This window comes from Plecotus auritus (assembly GCF_963455305.1).
Source record: "Plecotus auritus genome assembly, chromosome: 1".
Lineage (NCBI taxonomy): Eukaryota > Metazoa > Chordata > Mammalia > Chiroptera > Vespertilionidae > Plecotus > Plecotus auritus.
This window is the reverse complement of record NC_137770.1, coordinates 245,383,598-245,401,416: the sequence shown is the minus strand read 5'-3', so window position 1 is coordinate 245,401,416 and position 17,819 is coordinate 245,383,598. Positions and strand designations below refer to the sequence as shown.

At 60.7% G+C, this 17,819-nt stretch overlaps 1 protein-coding gene across 1 annotated transcript in view; it reads left to right on the top strand.

Moving 5' to 3' along the window:
• LOC308242243 (uncharacterized protein C4orf50) overlaps positions 1–13,026 on the top strand; it is a 46,437-nt gene extending 33,411 nt beyond the window's left edge. The window contains exons 10-14 of the mRNA XM_080656166.1: positions 711–767; positions 2,351–2,533; positions 4,811–4,859; positions 6,520–6,641; positions 12,378–13,026. Of these exons, the coding sequence (XP_080512292.1) occupies positions 711–767; positions 2,351–2,533; positions 4,811–4,859; positions 6,520–6,641; positions 12,378–12,620 (654 nt within the window). The 3' untranslated portion in view covers positions 12,621–13,026. The remainder of the gene's footprint in view (positions 1–710; positions 768–2,350; positions 2,534–4,810; positions 4,860–6,519; positions 6,642–12,377) is intronic.
• Positions 13,027–17,819: the final 4,793 nt, after the last annotated feature.

The following is a 17,819-nucleotide window of genomic DNA, read 5'->3' as shown; positions in this document are numbered from 1 at the left end:
GCTCATGGGGACAGGAGAGAGAGTGAGAAGAACTCGGACGCCCACCATGGGACAGCCTGTGATGTTGGGGGTCAGGCACTCAGGTAGGCCTCGCCGGCGGTCCTGCTCCACAGGCACCTCGGATCACGTGGTTCAGCCGGCGCTGGGCGGGGCTGGGAGGCCCAGGTGGCGTCTCTCCGTGCCTGGCCCCTCTGGCCAGAGGGTAGCCCTGGTGCACAGTCCGTGGGTGCTGACCGGGTGCCAGGCCTGGTCCTCAGCACGTTGCAGGAGTCAATCACGGAATCCTGGCTGCAGTCATCACCCCTGCATGTGCACTAACGTTACCCACAGATGGGAGAACGGAGGCAGAGAAAGTGGCTCGCACAAGGTCGCAGTTCCAGGGAGTGGCCGGGCCGGGAGGAGGACCCCGGGCATCTGGCCGGGAACCCGCAGGTGTGACGTGGCGCCAGGAGGCTCTGGCACCTGGCGGGGACCTGGGAAGGCTTCCTTCCTGAAGGGAGGGGTGGCAGAGCTGGCGTGGGGCTCACTCGCCCGTGCTCAGGGCGCCCCTGCTCCCGACCCTGCCGAGGTGACAGGTGACGGGAGAGGCCGTTCCCCCGAGAATTCCTATGGGAGAGGAGGGGACACGAGCCGGCCTGGGTGAGCCACCCGAGGCGGAGGCAGGGGCTGTGGGACAACGGCTCAGCCCTGTCAACACGTGTCTTTTCCAGGTTGACGAACTTCAGAAAAAGCAACACGAGGCGAACTTGGCTGTGACCCCTCTGAAGGTAACATATTTGTGCCGTCCACAGAGAAGGTCTCTCAGAAAAGCTCTGTGTTTCCCAGTAGAGATGTGACCGTCTGTGTCCTGTGCAAGTCCTGGGAGGCAGAGTGACAGAGACAGCGCTCACTCCCAAACCCACGGACTCTGGCGCGCTCCTGGGCTCGTTCCCGGGCGTCTCACACCCGGCGCCCAGGCACCACTGCCGGGAAACTGACGTGCCAACAGCCCTGAACCCCCGGGAGGGCGGTGGCCACCCCTCCCCCAGAGCGGAGGGCTCCCCGGGAGGGCCTCCCTGGGATGGCAGGCCTGTCACCCCTCCACTCGTGTCATTTGTGGAACAAATCCGTCCCGAGGGCCCCGCGGTGCCCGTGATGACACAGTGACAGTGCCGGGGCCTAGCTTTGACCCTGAGGTGCCCCCAGGCTGTGTGAAAGACAGACCCACACTGTAAGTTACCTGCAGGGATAGCAGGAGCCGGAAGCCAGGGCATAGGCGGACATCGGCCCTGAGCATCGGGGAGGCCTGCTGGGGAGGGGACACCCGGGGAGGCAACACCCGGGAGGGGACACCCGGGGAGGTGATATCTGGGAGGGGACACCCGGGGAGGTGATATCTGGGAGGGGACACCCGGGGAGGTGATATCTGGGAAGGTGACACCTGGAAGGTGATATCTGGGAAGGTGATATCTGGGGAGGGGACACCCGGGGAGGTGATATCTGGGGAGGGGACACCCGGAGAGGTGATATCTGGGAAGGTGACACCTGGAAGGTGATATCTGGGAAGGTGATATCTGGGGAGGGGACACCCGGGGAGGTGATATCTGGGGAGGGGACACCCAGGGAGGTGACACCCGGGGAGGTGATATCTGGGGAGGTGATATCTGGGGAGGTGATATCTGGGGAGGGGACACCCAGGGAGGCAACACCTGGGAGGGGACACCCGGGGAGGTGATATCCAGGGAGGTGACACTCAGGAGGTGACACCCGGGGAGGTGACACCCGGGGAGGTGACACTCAGGAGGTGACACCCAGGGAGGTGACACCAGGCTGGCCTCTGGAGAGGTGATCAGGCTTTTCTGGGCTTGGGACGTGTGGGAGCCAAAGGAGTGACCAGGAAGTTCTGGGGTTGGGCTGGGCGTGGCCAGCGTGGCGGGAACAGGAGGAGTGAGAAGGAGGCCGGGCCATGATGGGGCTGGAGGGGTGCAGGCAGTCTAAGAGTCCGTGACGGTGGGGGCAGGATCGGCTGGGTTCCGGGAGCTGCGTCGCTGGCCCGGTGTGGGTGCTTTGCCTGCACTGTCTCCTTTGGTCCTGGTGCCTTAATGATGCCCATTGCGCCGGTGAGCAAGGCGAGGTGTAGAGAGAAGCTTGGCCACATCGCTGGCCAGTGGCAGAGCCTAAGCCCACACCCTTGACCCTTCCTCCCGTCAACTCGGTCAGCTGTCAGCGGGACTCTGGCTTCCGGGCGGAGGGAGGGGCTGAGGGAGGGCTGTGCGAAGGCAGGGCTGGGGGACGCAGAATAGGGAGCCGATGCCCCAGCCCCCGGACGCCCTGTGTCCGAGGACCCACCGGCTGCGTCTTCATCCCACAGGCCAAGCTGGCCTCCCTGGTCCAGAAGTGCCGGGACAGGAACCACCTGCTCACACACCTGCTGCGGGAGCTGTGCCGACACGGGCCGGCCGATCGCCTGCTCTGCCAGACGGTGCGCAGCATGGTAGACGACGTGGCGCTGGCCGAGTACACGGCCACCTTCCTGGCTCCCGGGGCCCCAGAGGTCAGTTCCCAGAGGCAGCCCTGTCCCTCTTCCCGTGGGGGCTGTGGGCAAGTGACCCGGTCCACCTCCCTGGCCTGCACTGTCCCCCCTTTCTCCCTGTGCCCCCGATCCTGCGGGGAACACACCTGAACCCCTCCTCTGTGCTCGGGGCTGGCGTGGGAAGGGGGTCCCGCCATCCTTACCCTTAAAGTGCTCACAACACGATGCAGGAGACAGATGCACCAACAGCGGCTTGAGCTCAGTGTCACATGAGCACTGTGCCGTTGCTTCACCAGAAGGCTCTTTCCCTGGCAAGATCCTTGTTTTCCCTCCAGCCTCCTGTCCATCCTTCGGGGCACAGTTTGAGTACAACCTTGCCAGGGAGCTTGCTCTGAACCCCCCAGACCAGAGTTAGCCACACTCCCTCTGTCCTCCAAGGCACGTGGATATGCCTGAGGGGTCACGTGGGAGGAATTTCCCCCCTGATGTGGCGGGAGTTTGGTTGGAGACAGCCATCTCTGTCTCCCTAGTACCTGCACAGAGGAGCTGCTCAGGGAATTTTCAGGTGAATGAATGAATAATGAGTTAAATGAATGAGGATCTCTTCTCCTCATGGTCACTGAAACAAGCTCAGAGAGGTTGGGAGTCTCACTCAAGGTCACACAGCCCCCAGGTAGGGCAGCAGGTGATGGAAGCCAGTTCTGCCCCAGGTCTGGGAAAGGCGCTCCTGGGTCTGCCTGGCCCTGAACAGCAGTGCCTGGCGTCTGTGTGCGCGCAGCACCCACGGGTGCTCAGCTGAGCCTGCCCACACCCGCTTGCATGTGCGCACACACACACAGACACACACACACACACTCTTACACATAGGTGTGCAACCCCGTTCCGAGGACCAGCTTGGACTGAGGCCAACTGAAGCCAAGTTTCAGGGCCTGAGACCCAGGAGGACCTGTCAGTCACCTGGGGGGAGGAGTCAGGGCAGGCAGAGCCCCGCCCTCCGGGGCTGCTCCGGTCCTGCGGGGCAATGAAACTGGAACTGGCATGGCTACTGGGATCGCACAGGCTGACCTGCAGTGACCAAGTTCACAGAGACTGATGTATGAACCCGCACACGAATTTATTCATTTCCTCTGAGAAACAGAACGATGCACAGGCGGAAGTATCCAGTGGGTGGATGGGGAAATGTCAGCGTGGCCTCCCCTCCAGTGGAGACATTGGAAATTCAGGCTCATTCATTCATTCATTCACTCATTCATTCATTCATTTGTTAGTGATGAGCATTTATGACCGGAGGTTGCTTGGGAGCCTGGGATGGGGACAGAGAGCGTCAGGGCCCTCAGCCTGATGTATCATTTCCTGGGAGGAGGTGCCCCTGTTCCTGCACATGTCTCCCCGTGGCCCAGGGGTCTCCCCCAGACCTTTTTTCAAAAAGGCCATGGCCAGTTATAAGCTTCCACTCCCTCCTATGGTGACTGAGTCTGCGGACCTGTCTTGCTTTATTGTACAATTCAGCTCTCTAAGAATAACCCCATTTTCATGATCTGGGGACACCTCACTGATCCCCCGACAGACCACAAAACCCAGCTTTGCCACTTCATCTCACAAACGTTAATTGAGCGCAACCTGAGCTTGTCTGCCTTGGGGGAGTCGGGGGCTGGGCCACCAGCGCATCCTCTGGGCCACAGCGATGAGCGTGGCCAGGAAGCTGCCTGTGGCCTCCTCCCACCCGCCCGCTCTGCCTCTCCCCTCCTCCTCCTGGCAAGGTCCCGCTCTCCGCTGGGGCTCAGTCAACCAGACCTAGACCCGGGCCCGCAGCAATGGAGGCTCCTACCCTCCCCTCACTCATCAAACCAGCAGCCCAGGCTGGGCCTCCAGGGATCCCGGCAATTCTGTTCTCTTCAGCGCCTGCCTTTCAGGAAGTTTAGAATGTTCCCCAAAAATGTATGCGGGGAACGGAGGGGGCAGGGCCTTAGGGCGAGCCCTGATCTGCCTGCTCTCCTGTGGGGCAGTTAGCAGACCCTGTTCTCATTTGGTTCGGACAAAACCCTGCAAGCAAATGTTGGCATCTCCACCTGCAGATGGAGAGGGCGGGCTGGGGTCACCTGACCTGGCCAGGGAGTGGCAGGGCAGGTTCCACTGTGCAGTCTGGCCTTCTCCGCCCCCCCCGCCCCGCCCCCTGCTCTGGTCCGTGGGCAGGAAGCTGGGGAGGACGCTGCGTGCGGCCCTGCTCTGTCCGGTCGTCACCTGTGTAAGCTCCCTCCCGGTCATGCAGGGTAACTGCTGGGATGTCTCTTCTTCCAGACCCGCCGCCACCCCGCTGTGGAGCCAGAGATGCCAGCGGCTGCGACAGGTCAGTGCGGCTCAGGCAGGACCAGCCCTGGGCTCTGACCTGCCGGGGGCGAGGGGCCAGGAAAACACCCATGTCAAGTGCAGATGAGGAGGAGCTGAGCCGCTCCCCCTCCCCCGTCCCTTCCCTACTGATGCTGCCTTCCCACTTCACAACGCAGGAGAACAGGTTAGAACAGTGGTCGGCAAAGTGCGGCTCGCGAGCCACATGCGGCTCTTTGGCCCCTTGAGTGTGGCTCTTCCACAAAATACCACGGCCTGGGCGAGTCTGTTTTGAAGAAGTGGCGTTAGAAGAAGTTTACGTTTAAAAAATTTGGCTCTCCAAAGAAATTTCAATCGTTGTACTGTTGATATTTGGCTCTGTGGACTAATGAGTTTGCCGACCACTGGGTTAGAAAAATGCTGCCGCTGCGGAATGGTCCAGCTCCCCAGCCCGCAGTTCCCCGAGTTCACCTGAAAGTAAAAAGCCTTTTAAGGCGAGAGGCAACAGGCACTCCTGTGAGATCAGTAGGAACAGCTGTTCTGGGTCAAACGGCAGCGTGGGGGGGGCGTTCCCTTCAGGGAACTACGCTCCTCTTGAGACCTGCTCAGGGAGCCGCTTTTATTACCAGGGTCTGTTCTGACCAGCTGGGTGACCTTGGATGGGTGCATTGACCTCTCTGAGCCCCCGACGCTGATCTCCCGAAGGCGGGTACCGCGGCCTCCCCCCGGGGGGCCTGGCGCCTGACACAAGAAGAGGGTGTAGCTGGTCTGCTTTCACCGTTGGAGGGGCCTGCACTTGGTGGTCCTGCGTTTGCCATTCATTTGTGTACGTCCCCTTCCTTGTCTGGGCTCGGCTTCCTCAACCTTCGAAGAAGGAAGTGGGCCGCCGAGGTGGGCTCAGTGGTTGAGTGTTGACTTAGGATCCAAGAGGTCGCTGGTTCGATTCCTGGTCAGGGCACATCCCCGGGCGGTGGGCTCGATCCCCAGTAGAGGGTATAGCAGCCGTGGGCAAACTATGGCCCGCGGGCTGGATCCGGCTGTTCTATCCGGTTCTCTTGCTCTCCCCTCCGCTCCTTTACTTTGAATTTATATTAGTTCACACAAACACTCCATCCATACTTTTGTTCCGGCCCTCTGGTCCAGTTTAAGAACCCATTGTGGCCCTCGAGTCAAAAAGTTTGCCCACCTCTGGTATAGGGGGTGTGCGGGAGGCAGCCAGTCGATGGTTCTCTCTCATCGATGTTTCTATTCTCTACCCTTCTCCCTTCTTCTCGCTCTAAAAATCAATAAAATACATGTTTTAAACAAATAAATGAAAGAAAGGAAGGAAGAAGGAAGGAAGGAAGTGTACGAGGTTGACTGAGTCACTTATTCTTCCCGCGTTGCTGGGAGGCTGCCGTGAGCTCCCAGGCAGGTGTTGTTTACAAAGATGAGCCGCTCCCAGTGCAGAAGGAGCCCGCGGCCAGGCAGGGGAAGGCGAGGCAGGAAGGCAGTGTTTAGACGGCCCAAGGCCATGACAGAACCATCAGAGGCGTGTGGAGGAGGCGCTGAGAGTTCCAGGCCCCTGAGAGGGCCTGATCACGGGCGTGGGGATCTGGGAATGAACAGGGTTAGGACAAGGCTCAGAGGCTTGTTGACTTTGGACGTCTGGTGGAGGCTTGACTGAGACCATTCTCTTCCAGCTCAGAGCTCTCTCCTGAGTCCTGAAATGGACAGCGCCCTCCCAAGACCGTGGCGTCCCGAGCCCTGGCCCGTGACTGAGGCGGAGTGGCCAGCACAGACAGCGCGACTGGATCCTCCGGAGGTGAGAGGACATTCTTAAATAACCTTTCCGTGGGAGGTATGACACACATACAGAGGGCACACGGGGCAGTGGGCAGCTCCGTGAATATCCCAGGGCGCCACACACCTGTGAAGGCATCACCAGGTCAAGAAGGAGAAAATGGCCAACACCACGAAGACTGGTTTCCTCTCCTCGTCTCTTCCTATTGTCTATGCTTTTATTGGTTTGAGAGAGAGAGAGAGAGGAAGGAAGAGGGAGAGAGAGATCGAAACATCAATGAGAGAGAATCATCGATCGGCTGCCTCCTGCACGTCCCCTACTGGGGATCAAGCCCGCAACTCTGGGGCATGGGCCCTGACTGGGAATAGAACTGGTGACCTCTTGGTGCAGGGGACAATGCTCAACCACTGAGCTACCCTTTGCTGGGCTAATTTGTGTTTCTTATTAAATCGTGTGTCTTGTGTCTGGTTATTTTTCAGTGAGTGCTGGACATTGTGTACGAAAACTTGTGCAAACACCATAGTTTGAGGTTGAGCTTGATATTGTTCTTATCCAGAGAGGATTCTTGTAGCTTCTGATCGGCAGCTGGGCCGGCGCAGACCATGCCTCCCATCAGCTGCTTCCGTACTTAGGGGGTCTGCTTCCTTTCCTGTTCACCCTTATCCCTAGGGCAGCGCCTTTCAGGGTCCCAGGCAAAGCCTGTCGTGTCTATCGGCGTCCTTCCCCGTGGCCCCTGGAGCTCTGCTTAGCTTCCCACCGCTCAGCGGCCCCCCTCACGCGCAGACCCCGCCTTCCCCTGCGGCGGAGGGGACAGGCGGCCTTCGGGGCTTCTCTCCTGCTCTCAGTGATCGTCCCACAGATCTACACAGTCCCCGGAGCTCTCAGAGGGTGTAAATAGCTCTCCTGTTATATTTCGTTCAGCTTTCCCCAGGTTTGGTCCAAAATGCCCTCCTCGGTCAGAGCCGGAGCAGCTCTCTGAAGTCAGAGAAAACTGATCTGACTAATTCTGAGCTGCGGAGTCTGACAGGCCTGCGTTCACATCCCAGCTGTAATTCGGGGGATGCTTGGCGGGTTCACTCATGCTTCTGACTCCCCTCCCCTGGGAAACAGGGCTGCTGCTGCTGCTGCTGCTAGGAGGGTGGAGGCAGGTAAGCAGGGCTGAGGATGGGTCTGGAACAGGGGTCCTCAAACTTTTTAAACAGGGGGCCAGTTCACGGTCCCTCAGACAGTTGGAGGGCCGGACTATAGTTTAAAAAAAAAAACTATGAACAAATTCCTATGCGCACTGCGGGCCCGGGACGCGTCGGCTGCTAAGCGGGACAGGCAGCGGCACCCAGCGGGCCGGATACAGGTCCTCGGCGGGCCGCCTGTGGCCCGCGGGCCGTAGTTTGAGGACGCCTAGTCTGGAACATGAGGGAGACACTGCCCAGCGCAAGGGACGTGTCCAGTGATGACAGCTATTGTCACTGACCTGGAACTCTTTCCCCTGAGTGGTGGCTTTCATGGTCAATCGCGTGCCCACAGGCTTACCACCCAGTACCTAAGACCTTCTTTCCAGCTTGGCTCGTTTTCTAGGAGAATTACCTCTGACATTCGATCTTTGACCTGTACCATCTCGGGCAGGTAGAAGGCAAAGAAAGGAACAGCACCCACAAAGACAGAGGGGCAAGCACCTGTGAACTACGGGGCGGGGGGGGGGGGGGGGGGGCGGGCGGCACAGCAAGCATCAAACGTGGCTGCCGCCAGGTGCAGACAGGAGGCTCAGAGGCCACAAGGATGCTGCTGCTAAGAACAGAATGAGAAAGAGCCTCCCCGCGCCCCCCGCCCCCCACCCCCCGCCCCTCATTTCTTGAATGCTCCCAGGTGCTGGGCTTGTGTGTGCAACGCCTTAGCTTACCCAGTACTCACCTGGCCCACCACGTCGCTCTCATCATTAGCTCGACGTTACCTGTGAGAAAGGGGGGGGGCGGGCACAGGGAGGTGGATCGCTGACCCCAGGTCACACAGAGAGTACGTGGCACAGCTGGGGTTCCACCCTGGGCAGCCTGGCTCTGGAGCTGGTACTCTGGTCATCATGTGGCCCGATGGTGCTGGGCCGTCACTGGTGGGGGATGGGAGATAGGAGAGGTCCCGCCTGCCTCCCCGGGTGCGCCAATCTGGAGCTCCATGAGGGGGAACTCGAAACGTCTCCTCCAGGGGATTCTGCCGGCAAACCCCTGGCAAACCTTTTGAGGGAGTAGGTAGAGCACAGATGAAATCAACGGAGGAACCCAAAGGACATCTAACCCCCCTGGGTCCAAGGTTCCACTGGATGTCACGGATGGAAACGCTTCCTTTATTGGACTTGATCTCAGGCCCACAGGACACGTTAGCTTCTTTGTGGTTAGATGGCAGCTGTCACTTGGACCTTTGGTCCCCATCCCATGCTTCACATAGTACCTGGTCCACAGGCAGCTTCAGAAAGGCCTGATCGGATGGAGAATTAGAAGGGGAGGGGCCTGCTGGGCTGTTTCTCTGGAAGGCCACGCAGCAGCCTGGTTCTCACGGCCACACCGCATGCCCCACACCGCAGGCCGCAGCCTTGGCTCTGTCCGCTGTGATGGGCGTGGGGGACGGGGCTCTCTCCCTGGGATTGCAAGCTGGATTTCTGGATTTCTGAGCTTCCCGTGGTGAAATCCAATTTGTTAAGTAACGACACAAGGGGAGTGGTGGCCTCTAAGCAAAAACGAGGTTATAGTTGAAGAGCAGTAACTACATTTGTCACATGTCACCATCCTTTTATGGTTGAGCTTAGAGAGAAAGAAAGGAAGGTGGGGGAGCCTAAAAACATTAAAAAATGTCCTGAAAGGGCTGGCAAGCCTTTGATGATTGAGTAAATGTTGATCTCTCACCGAAGACCCTTCATCCCTCCCCGTGGGCAACAGCAGACTGTAGCAGCGAATAGCGCAGGCTGGGGAGCCATACAGCCTGGGTTCAAAACCTCGCTCTGCCTCCTTAGTAGCCGTGTGGCCTTGGGCAAGTCACTTAACCCTCTGAGCCTCTGTTTCTTCATCCGTGTAATGGGATAATGTTACTTATCTCTTCTGGTTAAAGAGCAAATGAATACATACGCCTAAGAGCTCAGCAAATGTTCACTGTCATGGGTTGAACCATACGAAATTGCTGATGTTCTACCACCCTCTCCCTATAAACTCAGGGTTTCAGATGGTTTAAACTAGTATTATTATTGCAAGGCTAGAGGCCCAGGGCACGGATTCATGCACTGGTGGGGGGCGTGACCTGTGGGGATTGGCCCGCTGTGGGAGTGCCGCTCATCCCGGTCAGCCAGGCGCCTGCGGACCCGCCTTCTGAGCAGCTGCTCCCACTGTGGGAGTGCACTGACCACCAGGGGGCAGCTCCTGTGTTGAGCATCTGCCCCCTGGTGGTCAGTGCACGGCATAGCAACTGGTCAACTGGTCGTTCTGGTCATTCTGCCGTTTGGTCGCTGGGCTTTTATATATATAGGTGAAGTCCAGACTCCTTAAGTGGGCATTGACATTCTACGTACACACTGTTCCGTGTAGAATGACTTCAGTTTTTAGCAGGTAACAGAATCCTGCCCCCAAACCCCACTCAGACACCACCCCTCCGGCAGGCCTCCCCGCCTCGGTGTGCAATCAGGTCCCCTCCCGGGAGCGCCACTGGCACCTGTGGCCTCCCTCCCAGCCCCGTGTCTGAGGCTTTATATCGTTGGACATGTGTTCGCCTGCCTCTCCCGCTGGGTTGGGAGCACCCTGTGGGAGGGACTGGTCCGGGTGAGGCGCACAGGGGGTGCTCCTTGGTCACCAGCCCCTCCTCCCCGGCTCTGCCTTTCTTGGGCAGCTTCCCCTGACTCGGGAGGGCTGAGCAGGAAACCCTGCTCACGGCCCACTGCCTCCTGGGACCATGGGGAGCGGGTTGCTCCATGCTACCTATCTCCCTGGTGGCCACAGCTCTCAGAGGCCCGAGCGGAGGCAAGCGGAGGACTCATTACCGGGTGCAGTGGGCCCACCTGTCATGAGCAGGGAAGGGGCTTGGTGAGTGGGAGATGCTGAGCGTGAAGGGCTCACATGCGTGTAAGAGCTGCAGGTGGAGATTAGAGAGTCCCGGGCTTTGAAATTAGGGGGGCTGGGACTTGCAGGGCAGGGCAGGGCTGGGCAGGGCTGGGCAGGGCAGGGCAGGGCAGGGCAGGGCTGGGCAGGGTAGGGCTGGACAGGGCAGAACAGGGCAGGGCAGGGCTGGGCAGGGCTGGGCAGGGCAGGGCAGGGCTGGGCAGGGTAGGGCTGGACAGGGCAGGGCAAGGTAGGGCTGGGCAGGGCAGGGCTGGGCAGGGCAGGGCAGGGCTGGACAGGGCAGGGCAGGGCTGGGCAGGGCAGGGCTGGGCAGGGCAGGGCAGGGTAGGGCAGGGCAGGGCTGGACAGGGCAGGGCAGGGTAGGGCTGGACAGGGCAGGGCAGGGCTGGGCAGGGCAGGGCTGGGCAGGGCAGGGCAGGGCAGGGCTGGGCAGGGCAGGGCAGGGCTGGACAGGGCAGGGCAGGGCAGGGCTGGGCAGGGCAGGGCTGGGCAGGGCAGGGCAGGGCTGGACAGGGCAGGGCAGGGTAGGGCTGGACAGGGCAGGGCAGGGCTGGGCAGGGCAGGGCTGGGCAGGGCAGGGCAGGGCAGGGCTGGGCAGGGCAGGGCAGGGCTGGACAGGGCAGGGCAGGGTAGGGCTGGACAGGGCAGGGCAGGGTAGGGCTGGACAGGGCAGGGCTGGGCAGGGCAGGGCAGGGCTGGGCAGGGCAGGGCAGGGCAGGGCAGGGCTGGACAGGGCAGGGCAGGGTAGGGCTGGACAGGGCAGGGCAGGCTAGGGCTGGACAGGGCAGGGCTGGGCAGGGCAGGGCAGGGCTGGGCAGGGCAGGGCAGGGCAGGGCAGGGCTGGGCAGGGCAGGGCAGGGCTGGACAGGGCAGGGCAGGGTAGGGCTGGACAGGGCAGGGCAGGCTAGGGCTGGACAGGGCAGGGCTGGGCAGGGCAGGGCAGGGCTGGGCAGGGCTGGGCAGGGTAGGGCTGGACAGGGCAGGGCAGGGTAGGGCTGGACAGGTCAGGGCAGGGTAGGGCTGGACAGGGCAGGGCAGGGCTGGGCAGGGCAGGGCAGGGCTGGACAGGGCAGGGCAGGGCTGGACAGGGCAGGGCAGGGTAGGGCTGGACAGGGCAGGGCAGGGTAGGGCTGGACAGGGCAGGGCAGGGCTGGGCAGGGCAGGGCTGGGCAGGGCAGGGCTGGGCAGGGCAGGGCAGGACAGGGCTGGGCAGAGCAGGGCAGGACAGGGCTGGGCAGGGCAGGGCAGGGCAGGGCAGGGCTGGGCTGGGCAGGGCTGGGCTGGGCAGGGCAGGGCTGGAGATTTGTGTCCGGGAGACAGTGGTTCCCTCCTGATGGGAAAGGTCACCACCTCTTGTCACTGGGAACAGGGAAGCTTGCAGAGGACATCTGCTCTGTAGGGCCACCCCCAGGTATCTGGGCAGGCACCTGGATGACATGGGGTGTGAGCTGCCCCCCCAATCTCCTTTGGCTCACCTGTGCCCCACGGGGATGGTGTGGGCCTCAGTGAACTTAGCAGAAGGATGTGAGCTCAGGCGTGAGGAGTGTTTGGGGTCAGGCACAGAGTGCTCAGAAAATGGTAGCTGTCCTCGCCACCTGTCCCTTGGGAAAGTGTGGGATCGAGGGGCACGGGAAGCAGAGACCTTTCATGATGCTCTCGCCTGCAGCCTCCCCTGCCTCCGGGGCCGACGCCTGATCCTGGACCTCGCCCGGCCGTGGCCACTGAGGCGTCGGGACTTCCCACGCAGCGTCTGCAAGACAGAGGCGGAGTGTCCTGCCCTGCCCCCCAGGCCGCCGGCCCCCCTCCCTCTGAGCTGCTGAGCCCCGCCAGGATCCTGGCTTTCCACCGGGAGCTCAGCCAGAGCGTCCGCGGCAGTCGCCGGGTCACTCAATCACCGCTGGAGCTATGACCCTCGCAGCCCGCTCCCGGCCGTCCGCGGGCTCTAAGAATTGGGAGCCGTGCCTTCAGGCGCTTTAAGAGTTTGACAGCAGTCGGAGCCCCGGCTCAGCTGCAAGTGGTCCTGCCTCGGGGGCCTGTGCTGGTTGTCAGAGCTTGAGGGGAGCCCTGGACGGGCCTTGCAAAGTCTGAACAGTTTGGCTTTGGCAAATGAAGGGCAGCAAAGGGGGTGCTTACTGGACTCAAACCTACCCAGTGACTGGTCCCGGGGTTCTCAGTCTGGCCCTGACTTTGTCCCCCCGGAGGCTGACTTGGCAATGTCTGGAGACATTTTTGTTTGTCACAACCAGGAAGCTGCTACTGGCATCTAAGGGGAAGAAGCCAAAGATGCTGCTGAGTATCCCACAATGCACAGCAGCCCCAGGACAGAGCAGCCTCGCCCACGTGTCGGCAGAGCTGGGCCGGGAGGCCCCGGGCTGGTCTCACAGCGCGCCTAACACTGTCCGCCGTGAGAACTGTTTTGTTACTTTCCTGCCCCTGGGACCCCTCCCCCAGATTTCAAAAGATTTTTGTCTACCAGGTGAAAGGCTTGACTGAAGTAATTCTATATTTTGCATTTTAAAACAATAAAAGCCCGTCAGAACTTTCTCATCAGTCCATCCATTCAGCATGGGTGGACAACCAGCATCTGCCAGGAGCATGTGTGAGGCGGGGAGAGATGAGGCCATGTTGGTCCCTGTCTCGGGGAGAGGCACATGCAGACACATCACGGGCAGTCGGTCGGACGTGTGCTGCGAGATGTGTGCCGAAGGGCAGGGCCGGTTCTACCTGGCTTCAGGAAGGCATGGCTGGCTGGGCAAGGCCCCGAGGCCCAATGAGGTGGTCAACACCTGGGCGAGGGGTGGGGAAGGGTGTCACAGCTGAGGGAACAGCATGTGCAAAGGCTCTGAGGCATGCCATGCACCCCTGGGTGTGCCACTGGCGGAGGAGTGTGCACAGCAGCTCCCTGCCGAGCCAGCTGCAAGGGGTCGCTGCCTCACCCCCACCCAGCAGCCCTCCCTTCCCCTAGACCCGGGGGTGGAAGAAGAACCCCCCATCCTGAGGGCAGGGAGCTTGGGCCACACCTGCCCGACCCTCCCCAGGCTCACCAACCAGAGACCTGGTCCCTCTCCCTGGGAGCGGGCTGGGGAAGGCTGGAGGGTAAGGTCCGTAACCTGCCCGTTCTGTTCCCTCCTGGATGCGTGGCCATGTCGGGTCAAGGAGGCTCCCCCAACCCCCAGCAGCAGGCAAAACACGCGGAATTTAAATGAATGTATTTTAACTTTTTATGTTGCATGAAAAGTGCAGAGAGTTCCACATAGCCTCCCCCAGCTTCCCCGATGTTAACATAGTTGGTGCCTAACCACAGTACCATGATGGAAACAGACGCCACGATTCATACGATAAGCAAGGTGATGGAGTGAGCGTCAGCCAGCTGCGCGGCCAGCCTCTCACGGGGCCCACGGGCCCTGGGACCCCGCCCATGGGCATCGTGTCCATCCACATCTCTGGGTTGATGGGCCCGTGGGCCCTCCCATCCGTTTGTTTAAGAGCAGCCTTGGGCAAACTACGGCCCGCGGGCCGGATCTGGCTGTTCTATCTGGTTCTCTTGCTCTCCCCTCCGCTCCTTTACTTTGAATTTATATTAGTTCACACAAACACTCCATCCATGCTTTTGTTCCGGCCCTCCGGTCCAGTTTAAGAACCCATGGTGGCCCTCGAGTCAAAAAGTTTGCCCACCCCTGTAAGAGACAGTGGGCCGGGCTCTGTGCTTTGAGCTTCACTGGCTTGTCTCATCCTTCCTAAGATGTGAGGTCCCATACATGTTCCCATTTTACAGATGGGAAGACTGAGGCCCAGAGCTAAACTCGCCTGAGGTCACACAGAGAGGGCATGCAAGGCACCATTGGAAGCCAGAGCCTGCTTTGACCCATTCCGTCACTGCTCTCAAGGACGGCGGGCCAGGCAGAGGGGCCAGGAGGGCAGGAGCTGAGAGGCAGGGCCCCGGTGTGGTGACCGTGTGGCTGGAGTGGAGGGCGGAGGGGCTGGAGGGGGTGTCGGTCAGACCCCTGCGGCTGAAGGCCAGTGCCGCCGGGCTGCGTCCTGCAGATCTGCACTCCGGCGGAGGAAGTGGGTGGGAGTTATTTTCCGTGGTCAGCAGGCATGTCTTTGTGTTTGGAAATGCTTTCTCTGGCTGCCGTGGACGCTGGCCGTCCACACAGAGGGTGGCGAGTTGTACTTGGAGATAACATTAACACCACCAGCAGCTAAGGATTGGCACCGCGCCTCCACTCAAGCCCTCAGACTCACCCTGTGGGCTGAATCCTGTTATTCGCATCATTTCCCACCAAGAAAGCTGAGGCACGGAGGGGCAGAGCCACTTGCCAGAGGTCATGCAGCCGGAGATCACACAGCTGGAGGTCATGCAGCTGGAGGTCATGCAGCTGGAGGTCATGCAGCCGGAGATCACACAGCTGGAGGTCACGCAGCTGGAGGTCACGCAGCTGGAGGTCACGCAGCTGGAGGTCACGCAGCTGGAGGACCCAGCCAGACGGACTAGCTCAGCCTCTCTCCTCACCGCTTCTATCCCACTGCCGTCTGAAAGGGTCAGATGAAGTAGAAAGCAGTGGAAACGCGCATTCTTTCAGATAAACAAACTGGGACTTGTAGGACGTGGGAGCCGCCCCCCCAGCCCCCCCAAAGGGCCGGGACGGATAGCCTCAGTTCCTCGGGAGAGGCGGGTCGAGGCAAAGGACCAAAGACCCCAGAGGGGCTCGCTCAGGTTTGAGCTGTGTGCGGGGAGGTCAGGGCCCAGCCTCAGCCCCGGGCCCAGGCGCCGGTTACTGTAAGTATGACGTTGACAGAGAACCGCTCTCAGCGTGGCTGTGTGACCACAGGAGCCCCTACCAGCGCCTCTTCAGTCCTCAGCACGACCCCTCGGAGTCCCGGCCACCAGCACGCCGCACCTCTCCTCACCCCCTCGCCCCGAGGGATGCTTTTCCATTCAAGTTTTCAAACGTCACCCGCAGAGACGGAACAGCGGGCAGCCCTCACATTGTCACAGAGCCCCTTCTCAGGGCTACTCCGATATCAGCTCGCCCTCACAGCCACCCCAGCAGGTGGCACCCACTTTACAGATTAGACGACGGAGACAGACAGGTGCGGCGAGGAGGGGAGCTGGGATCCAAGCCCACCTGCCTCCCAGCACTGGAGGGCACTCGCCTGGGCGGGCACTGGCCACAGGACACTCTCCAGCCCCGGGGAGATGGGATGTCATGATGATGTTATCTCCACTGTTACGGAGGAAACCGAGCCTCCGGGGTCTGGGCTCTGGACCCACGGCTGGAGAACGGCAGGCTGAGGTGAGGGCAGGTCTCCGAGCTCAGGGCCCACTCCATCCTCGCTGCGCTGCTCGGAAGGCAGGCCTGGGTACCAGCCAGCCGCTGTGTGGGGCTGTCTGCCCAGTTTCCTCTGCCCTGGTCCCTGCCCACCCAATCCCTGGAGGAGACGAGGGCCGGGTCTGCCCCGAGCACTGTGCCCACCTTTGACACAGCCCAGAAGCCTGTCCCTTCCTGAGGGGCCCCACTGGGCGCTCCCTGTCCAGGAAATACTGCCCTCCATGGCTCGGCCCAAATGCCTCCTCTCGGCTTCCTTGGCCTCCAAACTGCCCAGGGCTTTATCAGCCTTCTGCCCTGGTGGGTGGACCCCAGCATCCTTGCACTGAGGTCACGCAGGCCCATGCACCTGCGGGATGACACATAGACGGTCCCTCATTGGGGTCAGGAAGCAAACACCTACTCACTGACCCCGCCCCCCCCACTCGGATGTCTGGCTTGTGGGCTTCAAACCACACCCAGCCCACGGCAGGGGCTCAAAAGGTAAATGCTGAGTTGAATCAACACATCGGTGGGTGTTGGGAGGGGCTGGGGGCAACAGGGACCCCCAAGCATTGCAAGTGGGAGCGAAACTGTACACGTGCAGAGTGGGGAGGGGCGTGGGGGTGGCCAGGACTCTCAAAGACAAGTGCCGCTCTGCTGGGACCCGGCGATTCCCCTCTTAAGAGCTTACCCTCAGGCGTCATCACACATGTGTGAACAGATGTACATGCAAGCACTGTCATGTCAGCACCAGCCCAGACCAGAGACAACGCAGATGGGCATTGAAAGGGGACGGGTAACATCCACCCAACGGGGAACAATGTGACCGTTCAAGCTGTGAAGGAGGATCTCCTGGTCTCAGATGCAATCTAGCTGACATGTTAAAGCAGGTGCGGGGCAGAGTGTGGCATAGGCTGCCATCAGGGGAGAGAGGGCGTGTGCGTGTGTGTGTGCGCGCGCCTGTGTGTGACTGCTTAGAATATATAGGCCGTCTCAGGAGGGTTCATAGGAAACAGCACGTGTTTGCCTCTGGGGTGAGAACTGGGAGGAGAGTGGGTAGGGGACTTGTACTGTAGATTCCTATGCCTTCTGAATTTTTCACATGTTTCCCCTGTACTAGAAATACATGTTAAATGGGACAGGAGTCCCAGCGGGATTCCTTCCAGCACCTTCCACGTGGTGATCACAGAAAGACACAGATGCCCACCCCCATCTCCTATCCGACCCCACCCCTGCCTGCAAGGCCTCACTCCCTGGTCGACCCCCGCTCACCTCCAGGGCCCACCTCAGTGGGCACTTCCTCCCGAAAGCCCTCCCTGATTTCCCTCACTGGCCACACTGTGCTCATGCTACTCTGTCTTGGTGTGTCTGCCTCTTCAGGAGCCTGAAGGACGGGGACCTGGAGGGAGACCAGGGTGGCCCAGCCCCCGCCTCTCACCTGCCCTGGCAGGTGCTCAGGAAAAGATCTGCTGGGCAGATGCGGCGCACCTCACGCCTCCACGGGGCAGGGGGAACCAGGCAGCAGGGAGAGGAGCACACTTAGCACTTAGCTGCTTGGCCGCCGGCCAGGCCAACCTCCCATCTGATTTGCCTAAAAGCCCAGGTGGGGGCTGCGGTAGTGTGTGTGTGTGTGAGTGTGTGTGTGAGAGTGTGTGTGTGTGTGTGTGTTTGTGTGTGTGAGAGTGTGTGTGTGACTGTGTGTGTGTGAGTGTGTGTGTGAGCGTATGTGTGTGAGTGTGTGTGTTTGTGTGTGTGAGAGTGTGTGTGTGTGACTGAGTGTGTGTGTGTGTGTGAGT